At 49.5% G+C, this 16042-nt stretch overlaps 1 protein-coding gene across 1 annotated transcript in view; it reads right to left on the reverse strand.

The window, feature by feature from the left end:
- Positions 1 to 5360: 5360 nt before the first annotated feature.
- SSH1 (slingshot protein phosphatase 1) overlaps positions 5361 to 16042 on the reverse strand; it is a 48401-nt gene continuing 37719 nt past the window's right edge. The window contains exons 11-15 of the mRNA XM_087828598.1: positions 14798 to 14844; positions 13232 to 13378; positions 11537 to 11737; positions 9133 to 9706; positions 5361 to 7577 (exon numbers count right to left, since the gene is read on the reverse strand). Coding sequence (XP_087684724.1) covers positions 6348 to 7577; positions 9133 to 9706; positions 11537 to 11737; positions 13232 to 13378; positions 14798 to 14844 — 2199 coding nt within the window. The 3' untranslated portion in view covers positions 5361 to 6347. The remainder of the gene's footprint in view (positions 7578 to 9132; positions 9707 to 11536; positions 11738 to 13231; positions 13379 to 14797; positions 14845 to 16042) is intronic.

The raw sequence follows: 16042 nt of genomic DNA on the forward strand, positions 1-16042 counted from the left end.
TCCTCCTAAAATGCAGTCATCCTGCCCTGCCTGCTTAGCTCAGGTGGTTCGAGTGTCATCCCCATATGCCAAGGTTGTGGGTTCAATCCCCAGTCAGGGCACATACAAGAATCAACCAATGAATGCATCAATAAGTGAAACAACAAATGGATGTTTCTCTCTCTCTCGAATCAATAAAAAAATTTTTTTCAATGCAGGCATCCTCCAAGATCTTCCTGTTGGAGCCTCTTCTAAGCATCTTGCCAAGAGGGGCTTCCCCAGGCGTCAACACAAGGGAGCCCGCACTCCCTGCAAAATGACCCCTGCGGGAGGTGTGACCTGGGATTGCTCGCTCCAACCTCAGGACTGCTCCTCTGCGGGCGAAACCAGGGTAAAAACAGTTCTGGGAACATTCTCCTAGGGCGCAGGGGAAATGAGTATCTGACGAGTTTTGGGAACACCCATATTCTGCGAGGGTGATGTGGGTGTTGTCTCCAGAAAGCATGAGTGGAATGTGATTGTAGCTAGCGAAGTGGAAGCCTGCAGGATTGCATCACCTTTTTCTTTCCATGGCCTCTAAACTCGGCCAACAGAACTCCCAGGGACCCCACTGGAAACACAGTGCTGGGCCCCATCCCTGGGCTCTGATTCATGTTCGGAGCCCGAAGAGAATTTACTAGGTGTGTCCAGCTTTGCTGAGGAAGAGTGTCCAGAACCACAACCCTCAGGTTGTTTCGAACACATCCTACAGAGGAGGCTGCGTTTCAGCTCCACAACACTCACCATCAGAATCAATCCGCTGGCCAGTTCATTTCGTACTCAGGAAGCAATGCCTGGCCATAATTTGACTTCACGTGGAGATTTATCTAGAAGGGCTCAATGTGCTAATTGGCAAGTGAGAGTAATCTGGCCTGCTCCGCAGCTATAATTCTTGTTGTAAAGCACAAAACTTGCATTTCAGTTTATCCATCAATCTCCTGAGTTCAGGTAACAGACAGAGCAAGCCCAGGTAAAGTATTTTCTGGACCCGCAGGCACTGGAATGCAGTGGTCACACCGAGGTCCTGGTGGCGGACAGTTAGTGCTCACCAGGCCTATATGCACCTTTTATCTCCCAGCCCCCGCAGTTGGGCTGGGGCCAGGTCACAGGTCTCACCCGCTGGAACATGAGTAGACATGATGTACCACAGCCAGACAAAGGCAGTTAAGCGTGAATGCGAGTCCCCATGCTCCTTCCCCTCACTGCACGGCTAGAAGCAAAGAACTCCAAAGCAGGGTTTTAAATGCAAGCAGCCGGCTTTGCTAGTCACCAGGGGAGGAGAGCTGCCAAGAGGTCCTGACCTGCGGTGGACTGTGACCTGAGTGTGAAATAAGCCTTAGCCATGTTCAGTGATGGGGACTCTCCTGGAGTCCTGCCCTGGACACCAGGAGTAACCATCTCCACAGTCCCCTCTCCCACAAAGTGCGGTCCCCGAGCTTAGGTGGTCCTCTGCAGCACACCTTGAGCTTTACATTTCCTGTTTGTGCAGGAAGAGACATCACCCAAAGTCCCAGCCCCACTCCGCTGGGAGACATTTTTTTTTTTTTTGGTATACAAATGACTACCCACAAGTGGGTCTGCTCTTCCTCACTGGCAAAACCAGGGGAAAAGACAATTCCTGGAGGAGCTATTTCTTCCCTTGTATCTAAACTGTCCAGGATTTAGACACAAGGGGAAAAGACAATTCCTGGAGGAGCTATTTCTTCCCGTATCTAAACTGTCCAGCATGGGGCCTAGCACACAGTAGGTGTTCAGTAAAGACTGGCCATCATGGCTATGAAGATGTGTCCAGCTATCTCAGCAGGGCCTGAAGAGGCAGTTTCCTTTTGCACGAGGTTATAGGTCATCAGGCGTTTATAAAGAAAATGTTTATTTTCATCACAAGAAGCACACGAACTATATACAGTACACACCAACAGAAGTAAAAAAAAGTGCATTATGCATCTTCTACTGCAAATTCACAGTACAAAAGATACTGCCTTTTAAATATATACTATAAAAAAAAAACACAAGAAAAACCCCCAATATGATTAAAAAAAATAACTGATATCATTACACAACACACTGGAACCCACTGGCAGCTTTTGAGAACCAAAGGGCAGCCCATCCTGTGGAGCTCCTGATTCCGGGGGGGGGGGGGGGGGGGGGTGTCTGTACCTGCATTTTGTTGCAAAGAGCTCAGGACACCAACAGAGAAGAAAACAGGGTGGCCTAGGTGGTAATAAAAATTTCTATCAAAGAAGAGTACAGCTGTGTGACGGGGGGAATGGGTGAAGCTGCAGTCAGCACCCCTCAGCTTGCGAGCACACCAAGTTCTAGTCTCTCCTCGCTGTGGGCCAGTGCGAGCCAGTGCCTCCCGGAGCCGTTCCTAGCGTGCTGACTGGACGGGTGCGGGTGCGCGCGCAGGACTGCACAGCACAGGAGCACAAGCACAGGACGGGGCAGCCCCAGCCCTACCACCACCACGGACAATCACAGAAGGTGAGGGCTTAGCAGTTTCCCATAAATACACAGTATTTGTAAACTATTATTAAGGCACTCAATTGTAAAACAATAATTACAGTGTCAGAAAAGAGGGAGGAAGCAGCCACCTTCTCGTGCGGTAGGGCCGACGGAAAGGACAGCAGAGGACTGGTGGTCTGGTTAGAAAGACTCCTGTTTAAGAGACTGATGGAAGCAGTGCCGTAGCGCCTCCTCCAAGACCAAAACAAGGCAGTCTGTCCAGAGCTACTGAGGGTCACACTGCACAGCGTCCCTCCAGATCACTCCAGGTGATCTGCTTCACAGCTTGGGGACAGCGTGTGTGAATGACGGTATGATTCAAGTTATGTATATATATTCAAATATATATATGCAGAGTGAACACAAACACACAGGTATTCAACTGTAGAGCTGACAATAAAAAGACCAACTAGCTGAGCGTGGGGGTCAATCAACTGCCTTTGTTTCGCATCCAGCGTCAGCAAGAACCTGCAGGGTGGGACCAGGGCAGGTGACCCTGCACCATGCTGCCCAGATGTCATAATTTTCCCAGTCTCCCTGGCTCTCTGGCCAGACGCACTGTGTGCATCTGGGGCGCCCTGCTAGGTGGCAAGCCAGAGCAGGGTTGGGTGAATGTATTCTGGCACCAAGCACTTATTTCCGGCCAATAGAGAGCAAGTCCCTCTTCTGAGAACTTGGGGGAGGTTACTTCTATGATCTTGACTAAATGATGCAGCTTTTGTTCCCAGTGGAGAGAAATGGCCCTAGGGGAGCAGGGGGATTCATCAATCTTCCAGAATCGGGCCTGTGCAGAGGGCGGGGGGGAGTAGAAGGGGGTTGGACAGTGCAGCCACATGAGGACCCGGTGAGTGATCTGCATGCCAGAGGGACAGGGTGTCACTACCTGGCAGAGAGCTGTCACCAGCCCAGAGGTCTAAGACCAAGGAGGCAGGAATTCCAAGAGTCAGGACCTTGTTCTTAAGAAGCTCATGCTAGGACAGACATTGCTCCGAAACAGAGAAATGGAAATCGACATTGTCAGAGCATGGCCAGAGGGCAGCACAGTTTCTCCTGGCTCCAGGATCACTTTCCCCCTTACACTTAACAAAACTTGCCAAGATGACCTCTCTGTACCAAGCAACATGATCTACTTCAGTCTTAACTTTTGACATAAAAGTGAGGGGAAGGTGAAGTGGGAGATGAAATGCAGCTGTACCAAGCTGAGAAAATTTTTGTTTCCTCCTAATGCGACAGGCATTCCACGAACATGGCAGTCACAGGTATCAATGACTTCCAGGGCACACACCCCAGCCTCACTTGTGCCACTCGTCTTAGGAATTCCCTCCATTGGCTAAGATTACAAGTAGAACACTGGTCAGGACGTGGCATACCTTATGGAGCAAACCTCCCTTTCAGAGCGTGGCATGAACCTGGGGCCCTAAGCCTGGCAGAACGCTCCAGCCAGTGTGTTTCAAGCAGCGACCTGCCACGTGCTAACGCCGCTGGCCCAGGTGTGGGAGAAAGCCTCTCCCCTCTCCCCCAGGCGACCCAGCACGCCGAGAAGGCTTCTTTGCTGTGCTCTGATGATGGATGGGGCCCTGGGCCCTGGGCCCTGGTCTGTTTCTATGTTAATATACAAATTGTGCTTCTGGAAACGCACAGATGATTTTGACAAAAGCCAAAAAACCCACTCAGATCTGTCAGCCTCCTCCCATCCTTTAACTGGGTAAGAAAAAAATCATGGCTTTCAAAATTAAAGTTTTCAAAAATATATCATACACATGATTTAAAAACAGACTGTCATCACCAAACCTAAAGGATTATTTTGACACAAAAATTGATCCACCACATGAAATTGAATTTGGCAAGACATACTGAACTTGATTTTTTTTGTTGGCTGAGAGAGAGAAAAACCTAACAGGGTTTTTGGGAAAAGTGAATAATCACCTCTTAAGGTGATTTCAATTAATAGCGGTGGGAAAACAAATTCCTATGAAGTAAAATAACATATTTTTAAAAATTAAAAGGATAAGGCCAGGAAGAAAAAATTCCTGGAGAGGTTTTTGCAAAAACCTCTCGCACTAATTGAAATGCGGACTAGCCTTGCTCCTGAAGACCCTGCCTGGTGCTCTCTAGAAATGTTGGAGGCCGGGGTCCCATTCTGACCAATGTCAGATGGCAACTCATTCAGCCACTTTCTAAATCTGGCTGGTCCTTGAAGGCTTTCTGGTTTCATGGAATTAGTCTGGCTGACCCACCTGAGGACAAGCTGCAACTGCGGGTAAGCTTCAGCCAGGGATGTTCTGCCTCGAACACAGCTGCCCACCCTGAAGGAGACACGCTGGGGGTGGGCTGGCAAGGGCTGGGGTGGGGTGGGAGACGGATTTGGCCTGAGGTGTCAAGAGGCAGGGGAGGCTTCACATTTGCCCAGTTTCTTCCAAGAGGGCCCTGGGAAGCCCTATGCTGTCCAATAAAACCAGGGGGTCAGCGAACTTTTTTCTATAGAGGGCCTGCTAATAAGTATCTTAGGCTTTGCAGGCGATGCGGTCTTTGTTGCTTATTAGTTCATTTTTTAGAACCCCTGAAAAATGTAAAAACCATTCTTAGCTCATGGGACCATATGCTACAGTTTGCTGACCCCTGAATTAAACCTTTCTAATCAAGCCCCTTTTCTCTTCTCAAAATATTTTAATGTCCCATCTTGTTGACTGACACCAGGCGACCCTCCACTCCAGCCCAGAGCTGGAGCGGCTTGATGTGTTGAGCTCCCGAGTCTAATGGGGTTGCCCAGAGCCCAGGCTGGGACCGCAGGCCCTCCCGCGCCCCTGGGAACAGCCAGAGGGGAGCAGGCAGCGGGACCCCCTGCGCAGGACAGGTGACTGTAAACATCTGCAGAGCTTTCCGACAGTCTCGTTTCTTTCAGAGGGGTTGCTGCTGAGTTGCTCTTAGAGAGGAAGCGATCGTTTCTCACTGCTGGATTCTCCTCTTCCTCCCCAAACACGAGCAGATGTGACCGAGTGAACCTGAGTGCCAGGGCTCCTGGCATGACGGTCTGCACCTCAGGACCGCCACCCCACCAGGTACTTTCAACACCTCTTCACAACCACTGGGCTCGACAGCAGAGCAGACTCAGCAACGCTTCATGGGCCTTCTCCCCAGGTAGGGCGCAATTCAAAATCCACCATAAGTGACAACTGGGGACATCATATACATTTTCCCACCTGACCCCAGTGTGATACACCAGGACCGAGCAGTCAACTGCACAGATGGTCATGCACCATGGAGTTGGTTCAACAACATCTGACACCTTACCTAGCAGTACTTGGTGGAGTCCAGCTAAAAATTCTAACACTTTTTTGGGGTCCCAAGCAAAAAAAAAAAAAAAAAAAATTCCTTTTTGGAAACCCTTTTGCTGACACAGCAGTATTCCCTGGAACGAGCCTTTGTCATCACTGTATTTTAAAAATACGAAGCACAGCAAGAGCAGAGGTAGGACTTATATTGCCATCCAAGACTTTTCCCACAAGGGCCTGAATGAGCTAGGAACGTGTGCCGCAGTGACGAGACCATCATCACAGCTGCTTTCTGGCATGTCGCAGACGGAGTACTTTTGACGTGTGTGCATATCTCTATATGCCCTTAAGACACGATTCTTCTGGAAAACATGTGACCTGGGCTCAGAGTCTGCTGGCCGACAGCCTCTGGTTCTAGCCACACAGCCGACACTCCCCTTTCTTCCTGGGCCACGTGTGTCTTAAACGCCATTGTTTAAGGGAAATGAAGACATGAGGGGCTGACCAAAATCCAGTGAAACTAAGGGGAGGGTCATGTGATCAACTAAAGGTGGGTCAGCTTTTGCTCAGCCACTTGGGGCTTTTCAAGTTTTCTGGGGCAGATTTCCCTGATGGTTTAGAGGTGGAAGCTGGGTTCCTGGGGGTTCCCTGGGGCTCATGCAAGAAGGAAGCCTCGCTCAACTTGGCATCCTGGGAGTCGGCGACGGTGGACATGTCAGCCTCACTGGTCAGGTCTTCTGTTGAGAAGTCAAGACTTCCGAGCTTGGCAAGAGAGTGTGAGCGCTTGAGTGGGGATGAGACGGTGAGGCCCGCCAGCCGGAGCCGAGTCTCGATCTCCTGCGTGCGCTGCTTCACCAGCCCCGGCTTCCCGCGGACGCTGTGGATGCTGTCGCTGCTGGAGCTCCTGGTCAGGTTGGAGCTCATGGATGATGAGGTGGGAGTGTAGCAGATGGTCTTCAGGAAGTCTTTCGAGAAATGACTGGTGTGGTCCAGGCGGCAGAGGAGCGGCGTGGGGCTCTTCAGCGAGGCTCCTTCTGACGGAACGGGCGTGGCCTCTGACTTCTCGTCACTCGCCCCTGGCGGGGGGACAGGAGCCAGGTCCTGGCTCTCCTCTGGTATGCTGGCCTCCAGCCTGCTGGGGGTGCCATCCCTGAGGGGAGACGCCGGGTCTGCGGGTGTGCCCTTTAGCCTCTCAAGTTCTTTGGTGTGCTTGCGGACCAAGCCTGCCTTCTGCAGCTGGATGATGGACTCCTGGTGCTGCATCAGGTAGCTGTGTGTGGTCGGCTTCTCGGCTTCTTTGCTGAACAGAAGTCGCAGGTCCTTGGCCGGCTTCATGTCTTTCCTGGGTGGCGATTCCTCCTTCACTACTTCCATGCTGGGAGTGGTCTTATCACAGTGAGAATTCTTCAAAAGGAAGGACTTTGGCAGGACTTTTTGGGTCTCCCTGGAAGGTTCCAAAAGGCCAGCTGGTAGTTCTGGGGCAGCCCTAGCCCCAGAGCCACCAGTGTCCAGCCTCCGTGGGCCTGCTGGTGGTAGGAATGGGGGCGTTTCAGTTGGGCCGGAGGCCAGCTTCTCCAGCACTCGGGACCTGATGGACGTGGGGGCGACAGGGGAAGAGGCGAGGTGGGGCAGGAAGGTTGGCTGGGTGCAGATGGCGGGAGCCCCAGGGCTCTCATGTTGCTCCCCAAAGGCCTCGGAAGGCCCACTGGCTGCAGGATACATGCAGTCGGCGCAGGATTTGTAGGGAGGCTTCACTTTGTTGAGAATCCCAAATACAGCATCATGCTGGAAGGGGACACAACGTCGTGAGTGTGCAGCACGAGCCAAAGACCACAAAACACGGCGGGGGGCAGTGAGTGCAGGAGGAGACGCCTTTCAGAACCCACTCGGCCATGACTGATGCAGGTTAGAGACGCTGAATCAAACTTGCCAGAAGCTACGTGCCCACGGTCCTGGGCAAACCCTTGGCCACATGGCAGGCAGGGTCACCAGGCTCCCTTCTCAGCCCTGACTCTGCCACCTGCACCAAATGACCCTTTTCTGAGCCTTGGTCTCATCTTGAAAACAGGGTGACTGTGACCTCACGGCCCTGTGAGAATTAGTGGAATATTTCCTGTCCAGTGGGTGCCTCTTCTTCTCTTTCCCTTTCAGAAATGACCTGCATTTGGGAAACCTGTAGTCTGACAACTAAACACTTCCCTTCTAGCACGAAGTATGGCTCCAAAGATCAACCATCTAGCTGTGCTCTGAACAGAGAGGTGGCAAAAGGTAAGAACAGTTTTGGAAAGACACTAATTCAGACCCAAACATGGGTGCCCACAGCCTCAGTGAGGGAACCAGGCTGAGGTGGCTTTTATATACCAACGTAAAATATGCTGCCATTGTTTCCAGAGGAATATCACCTGCCTCTATACCCGTTCATGTCCCTCCTGTACCCATCGAGAGGCACCAGTGCTGCTCTTCTGAGCTGAGATGGAGTTGAGAACAGCAAACGTGGAAATAGGGGGAAGCAACCCTCTTCCCTTGAGAGCTGTTTAGCTGTTGAGATTCCTAAGCTAGTTCCTGGCAAAGGGCAGACGTTGCAAGTTTCTCCTGCTGGGCAAAGCTTGGAGTGCCCCCTGCCATGACTGTCAGAGGTTAATACCATCCTGTGTGGCAGACCGAGGTCCTCCTCCACGAAACCAGCCTCCACTTAAAACAACTGATGAATTCAATAAATAAATTGGGGTGTAAAGTGGGGCGACTCAGAGGAGGGAAAAGGCTGGATGATTCATGGTTTTCTGAGTCTGCCTGCAAGGCTGAGGCTAAAACCTCGCTGCTGATAACCCACCGAGTATGACAGCCGCAAGGGACTAATGGAGTTTAGCATCAGAATCTGAATACAAATCCAGGCATTTGAGGATGTTGGGAAATTACTGTCAATTTATCTTAGAGGTGGGAAAGGTATTGTGCTTATGTTACAATTACAAACTGAAGCATTTGTGAATGAAATAATGTATCTGGATGTCTCAAAACTAGGGTGTGAGAAAGTGGGCGGGGTCTGCACGCACAATGAGAAACATTAAAGCTGGGTGACAGGTGTGTATTTTACATTTAACATAAGGAAAAAGAAAGAGGGCTTGGAGGGATTAGTGCTGTCCCCTGTAGGTTCCCGATACCCTGTATGTCTAAATTCCCAATGAGACTGCAGAATCCCTCTCTGAAGCAAACCCACGGGTCGCTGGGGGTGAGAACTGCTGAGCTGGCAGAATGAAGGAGCAGAGGGGCTGGAGGGGCTGCTCTGCGGGGCAAGACAGAAGTGATGTGGTCTGCCACCCCGACATGCTGGTCCCACACCTACCTCAAAGTCATCCGGACAGCTCCTCTTGCTGTTGTTATTATTTAGGTTTTCCCGGTTGAGCAGGTTCTTATCAAGTTGGGTTGGGGACCTCCCCCACCTCCCTATTCCTGGGGCCTCTTCCCTTTCCATCTCCTCCACCTGTGGCAAGGGGCCACTCTGGGTTTTCAGGCTCCCAAACTCTGGTTTCTTCCTCACTTCCTTCTCAGAGAGTCCGGGGCCTTCCTGGGGAGGTCTGGCTGGCTTGTGCGTCTCTGCTGGCTGAGCCGCTTCCTCCAACAGAGCATCCTTCTCCAGAGCCTCCAGCTGGACCAGGCTGCCTGTTTCGTCGCTGGGGGAATGCAGGAGAGGGTCTGAGAGCCGCCGGAAGCAGCAGGAGAGAGAGGGTCCTCCTCTTCCAGGGGCCCTGCTGCCTGGGAGCCCAGGCTGGGTAGTATTGTCCAAGCAGGGCAGCCGGGATTCTGGGGTGTCATCCAGGGTCTCTGGCAAGAAGTCCCCAGACCCCGTGAGGTCATCCACAGGCTGCTGGAGGCAGCTCTCAGTCTGCTGGCGCCACAGCTTGTTGTGCCTTTGTTTGCTGGGGGAGGAAGGGCAGAGGAAGGTCATCAGAGGCCAGTGCTGAGGTTCCTGGGAAGAGGGGTAGGGGTGAGCCAGCAAGGGGCAGCCCAGGCTCTGGTGGACGCTGGGGGCTCATTATGTAAAGCCTTTCTCTGTTCATTTGTCCCCAAGAAATGAAAGGATGAGAGAAACAGCACCAGAACCCAAAATCGTTGTGGCCCTCACAAGAAGCCTTAAAAGATTTTGTCACATGACAACAACGTGGAAAGTACACGAGGGCGTCTAGAACTGAAATGCTAGCATGATCCTAATGTCCCATCTCATCTGGTCATGCCACTTAATGTCACTTAATGTTCCACCTCTCAATTTCTCCATCTGTCAATATAAACATTTATAGCATTGTAAGCACATAATGCATATGAATAAAGTTGGGAAGATTCCAGAAAATTGTAAGTATTTGTCTAGGTCAGAGAGATTACAGGTCTATTTAAAAAACATGTCTTCTAATGCTATGGTGTTATTTTTGTAATGCATTTTTGTAACATAAAGGTAAAAATAAAAGAGAAAGGCTTAAAGTGAAATAAGGTAAAGAAGTCACCTCCAAGGGCCTTAGAGCAACCCCGACATCATGGGGTTGTGAGGGTTAAGACAAGAGAGCGCTAATTGTAAATTAACGACCTGCTGTTGTCAGTCAATTCGAGAGTGTCACCATCACTCTACTGTTTGCTTCCTGTGCACACATTTTGGGTGAGGCCATGGGGGCCCTCAGATGGGGCTGTGATTCAAGGTCAATACCACGCAGTTACGAACCCAGCCTGGAAACCCCAGGACAGGCTACAAAGGGCACTGATGGGAGTGAGTGACTGAAGGGCTGAGGGACGCAGACTTCACCTCCTCAGCCCTGCCTGAGGATCTGTCCAGCTGCTCTCTGGTTGACAATGCAGGTGTCTGGAGCTGTCCTCTGGACCCTGTTCAAGCCTGCTTCCCCAAACACAGTCAAGAGGCCAAGACTCAGCCTATGGCTCCCTCACAATACCCATCAGAAATAACCCAGGGAGGCCTCCTACAGACTGAACAGAAAGTGACAAGAGACAGTGAGTCCAGGAGTACAGCAGGGATCCTCCTGGGGTGGCTAGAGGATCCCTCTCTGTGGGGGCAGGAGAACCTCAGGGCCTCCCTGCCTTAGAGGCCAACAGACCTAGGTATGTGCTCCCTTCTGCCGTCCACTGGCTGTGTGATGTGGGACAAGTTAACCTCCTGCGTCAGTTCCTTACGCCCCAGACCTTTTTCAGGTGGGGGTTAGAAATTTATAAAAACTACATCACTGTTTACTATGAGCCAGGTTTAGCAAAGCCTCTGTAAAGGTGAGCCTGTGTGGAACTCATGTTTATTTCCCAACAACCCTACCAGGTGGGTGTTGATTCTTTACTTAGAAAGAGACAGCTGAGGCTGGGGAGACTGACGAGCTCACCGAGTTGCCCAGCTCGTCAGTGGGGGAACCAGGTCAGCCTCTGCAGTCCTTGGGACTGCCCTGCGGTAAAGCCTGGCACAGCCCTCAGCCCCAGAAGATGCTGAGAAAACGGCATCCACATGCTCGTGCCGCACACGAAGTCGTGCTTTAGATTAGAAGTCAGGCACCGTTCCCTCCTGCAGCAAAATAGCTGTGTGTGCCAACAAAATCAGAACAGATCCCTCCTGGAAACCATTTATCAAACGCCAAACAATAGCTGTTTCTCTCCAACCAGCCCCCCCGCCCCCGAGTCAGGGTTTTGGCTGCGGAGGCCACTGCTCAATGCGACGGCAGCTTCTCGAGCTCAGTCCTGCCAATCCTCTGCAGACGGTCACCCACCTCGCGTCCAAGATGCCTTCATACTCAGACAGCTGCCTCATAAAGCCTGCGTTGGGACGGGTAATGCTGCGCTTTTGCTTCACGTAGTTGTACGCTTTCTCCAGGGGCCAGCCGAATTCCTTCATCGCGTAGGCGATGACCGTGGAGGCAGATCGACTGACGCCCATTTTGCAATGTACCAGGCACTTGGAATGGTTCCTCCTGGCGGGGGGAGGAAGGGAAAGTTTTTTAAAAACTTAATTTCGTTCTCTTGGGTTTTACACAGCAGACCATTTTAAACCTAAAGTTATGTCATTGACCAAATCCTCCCAGTCCTGATTTTTACACAGCATATGTCCACACACCCGCTAAAGGAAACCAAGTCACTGCGAAATCAATGAGCACACAATGGGAAACCAAGATCAATCTGTCCTTGCCCAACAAGTTTTGCAGGGAGGGTTCCAAAATCGGGCAGACTTCAGAGACAAAGTGGGTATCTTCCCACATGGCTGGGACAGACTAGGAGACCAAAAACCCTTTTGCGGGAAACAAATGGGCACTGAAAGAGAGATCTGCGAGAGCTACTCAACAGCTAGGAGTAGCTAGGAGAGAAGGAATGGGTTATACAGAGAAATGGGGTCAGAGAACCGAAAGCCGCAGGGCCCTTGGGAGACAGGAGGGTCACGGAGCCAGGGCGCGAGGGCAGCAGCACCAGACTTGGCCAGGGCAGAAAAAGGCCAGGAGAGGACGGGGCCCAACGTTGTGAGGAGGCAGTGCTGGCCCAGGCATGTCTGATTTAACGGATGCAGCCAGGCCAGACATAGTGTTTCTCTAGGGATCACTTGCTCGAGAATGTGAGGGAGCACCAGGCTGGAAAGGGCAGCACCTGGCAAACTTTATTTGTACAGGAGGGGAGCCCACCTGCCGGCCTGTTTATGTTAGAGGGAGACAGCCTGTCAGGTGCGAGCAGACTCATGTCTCCTACCTCAGGCTTAATAAAATTCATCCCCAAATCTCAGTGTTTTCTTTCTTTCTTTTTTTTTTTTTTAGACTGCTGGTTTGAAGTCTGTCCCTGGGGAAAGCAAACAAACTATGAGGAAACATTGGTAAGAACAGTCGGTTATGTAGCTTTGACCTGGAGGGGTGCAAAGCAGAAGATGGGGTCTCAGAGGGTCATGTCCTTCTGTCCCTGAGTGCAGTATGACAGGGTTGTTCTGCAGAACAGGGTGAGGAGAAAAGCTGCGTGAGACCAGTGACAGGCTCACGATCCGCCCCATTCTGCTGGGAGAGGAAAACCGCACTGACTCCGGCCAAGGCGGCTGCAGCTCAGGGCACCTGCCTGAGTGCACTTCTCTCAGGAAGCACCCCCAAAGGTGCTCTAAGTCCACGCACAACCCGGCCCTCCCTTCTTTCACCGTTGGCTCAGTGTCCCTGTGGTGCTGGGTTCTTAGAAGGAGCCAGTGCTGATGATGAAACTGGGGTCAAAGGTCACAACACATGCTAGGTGGGCAGAACAAGCTCATTTGGGCCCCCACCTGGAAGTCAATAGCTTTGCCCCTGTGATGCTAGGGGCCTGGTGGTCTGAAACGAGAGGTCAATCAGACACCCGAGGCCCCCTAAGGCAGCAGATGTCTGTGCCTGGGATTGTCAATAGTTTCTGCCCACCCAGCACCTGCTAATGTCTCCCTCAGACCAGTGTCTTCTCTGCCCACTTACTTTGCTTTGTTTATGAAATGGTACGCCTCGTTCCAGTGGGCAAGAAGGTCTGTGGTCTCTTCATCATAGACTCGGATGTTATGATATGCAAATAAGCCAGGAAAAAAATTATCTATTTCTCTAGTGACATTTAAAATGTAGTCAACACTGCAATGAGAAAGAAAAAAAACAAAACACAAATTTGGAGACCCAGAATGAAGAACTACAAAAAACAAAGTAACAAAAACTTGCACAGAGGAAAAAAAATAAAATATACATTAATAAAGGGTATATGTTTTTATGGTAGGAATTCTGCTTTTTCTTAATAGTAATTTTTTTTTTGGTATTTTCTAAATGCCCTCTTTATGATGAGAATGTATTATATTTATAATAAAAAACAAACTTCTTTACAAAAAACTTATAAAAAGAAAACAGTTCAAAGCACTGCTAAGCAATGTTAACTCTGGAAGGTAGATACATGTATCTACCTTAAACATATTTTTAAACTCAAAATGTCAAAATTCATAACTATTACAAGCATACAGAGGCTTTAAGAAAAAACAAAGTTTCCACTTTTAAATAGTCAAAAAGCAGAATATGTCTGTCCATTATTTATGTTCTTGGGAATTACTTCACATCCTTTTTGAAACAGGCAGGCTATAAATAAATAAACAGGTGAGAGGATCTGCTAACCAGGTTCTGTAGGTCTCTAAATTTAATATTTATATTCCTCGAAGACCAAAATAATTTCAGGAGTTTGAAAATACCTCAAACAGATTTCAAAAGTGAATACTTATAAATGCTTTAAAAAATACCTTTGAAATAATTCTCTTATTCCCAGCAAAACAGAAAGCATAGACAGTATTGCCCTACATTTTAAGGATACTTTCTGTTGAAAGCACACATCTTAACCAGTAGTTCTAAAGATATATTTTAAGATTTGTTTAGTCTTGATTTTTAAATGCAGTAATTCAAGGATGCCATCATGTCAGACCCACAGGATGGTGATTTTGTGGCTGTGTTGTTTTTTAAAAAAATGTCCAGACATCTGTTCTTGAAGGTCTAGATTTAAACATTTTTTATTCCTGCTGCTGGGCGTTTCTCAGACTGAGACAGGCATGTATTTCTGCCCGATGCTGAGTAGTTAGCTGCAAGGTTCCCTCCAGGTCCAAAAGTATATGCTTAGATAGAAGCAGCAGTGGTCCAGGGATCAGAAGTGCTGACTGGCCCAGCAGATAGGTATGCCTACACCAGGACTCTCAGCAGCTCTGTGGGGCAGTGGGGTGGTAGGAGGGGGCTCGTGGCCCTTCCAGCATCCAGGCTGTCTATACCACTGGACTGTGATTTAGGACCATTCTCTGGGACACACACCATCACACAAACCCCAGGAAAATCTAAAACCCGTGAGTTATTCAGGAGTGGCATTCTGAAGCACATCTGTTAGCTATGCAAATCAGCCTGCCTACTGGGATGCAGGCAATTATAGGCACAGGCAGGTAACACAGGGCTGGACCTGACCTTGGCAGCAGGGCAGAGGGCTTCTAAGCTGCCTAGAAGGACAAGGGAAAACAAGGGGAGCAGACTCACCCTGAGCCCTGCAGCTCCTCCAGATTGGATGCATTCCATTCAGAGCCCTGGGGGACAGATCACACAAACCCCTGTGAGTGTCACATGTTGGCCTCAGACTGCTTACGGGATACGGGGATGCTAGCCCTGACGGTGATGGTGATTTCACTGGCGCCTGGCCTCAGAGAACAGAGGTATCAAAGCAGGTCCCCGAGGCATTCACAGAATTGTCAGCCCAACAGGGGAAGGGCAAGTTCAGGAAAACCTGCTCCCCTCTCACCAATTCCTTTCCTGAGACTCCAGCAGGGTCTTCTCATCAGAGGCAGTGACCTTTGACCTCCCACTCGGGAGAGGGCATTTTCACATACCTCTAATTAAAGCAGGAACCCATCTACCTTTTCTGGGAAGTATTCTGGCAATGTTACAAACGTTCCCACCCACTGACCTGGAAATTCCCCTTACAAAAAGCTACCAGGAGGAAGTACCCAGAATTTGCAGAGATTTATGTACGAGGATATTTAAAGTTATTTATAACAACAAAGTAGTGGAAACAACCCAAAGGTCCAACAAGGAGATATTAGTAAAATAAATGATGATGGATCCACATGATGGGGACATTAAAATAACTCATACTTTTGGAGGGTATTTAATGACACAGGGAAACACCACATAATGACACACACAAACATTAGACATAAACAGTATGGTTCTTTCCTTTTTTTTGTTTTAAAAAGTTATATATGTATTAAAAAACCCCAGAAGATTAAAAAATAAGTATACCAAAATGTTAACTGTGACTACCTCTAGATTTGTAAAATTGGTAAGTCCTTTAATTTTGTTCTTTAGACTTACTTACATTTACTAACTTTCTATAATGTGTTTTCATACTTTAAAAATTATATTAAAAAAAGCAAACCCTCCATTTCTGAGCATGCAAAGAACATGGAAGAAAAAACAAAGAAAAAAACATCACTTTGCTCTTAGGAAATGCAAGTAACAGAGTCACAAAGAGCAAAAAAACCTGGGGTAGTCTCTCTGTAAACTTCCTTTTCCAGGGGACAGACCCCTCAGGAGGCAGGGGCTTCAGGGACCCTGAAGAGGCTGGCCATGTGTGGGTGCTAGCTGGATGTTCATATTGGAGGGAAAGGCTCAAACACAAAAATTCCTTTGGTATCTCTCATGGAAAAAGTGACATAAGGCACAACCACATTGAAAAATAGCGCTTCGCTAAGGCTGAATGTCCTCTTGCTGTGATCGCCACCTGGT

The sequence above is a fragment of the Miniopterus natalensis genome, chromosome 20 (assembly GCF_054644295.1).
Source record: "Miniopterus natalensis isolate mMinNat1 chromosome 20, mMinNat1.hap1, whole genome shotgun sequence".
Classification (NCBI taxonomy): Eukaryota; Metazoa; Chordata; class Mammalia; order Chiroptera; family Miniopteridae; genus Miniopterus; species Miniopterus natalensis.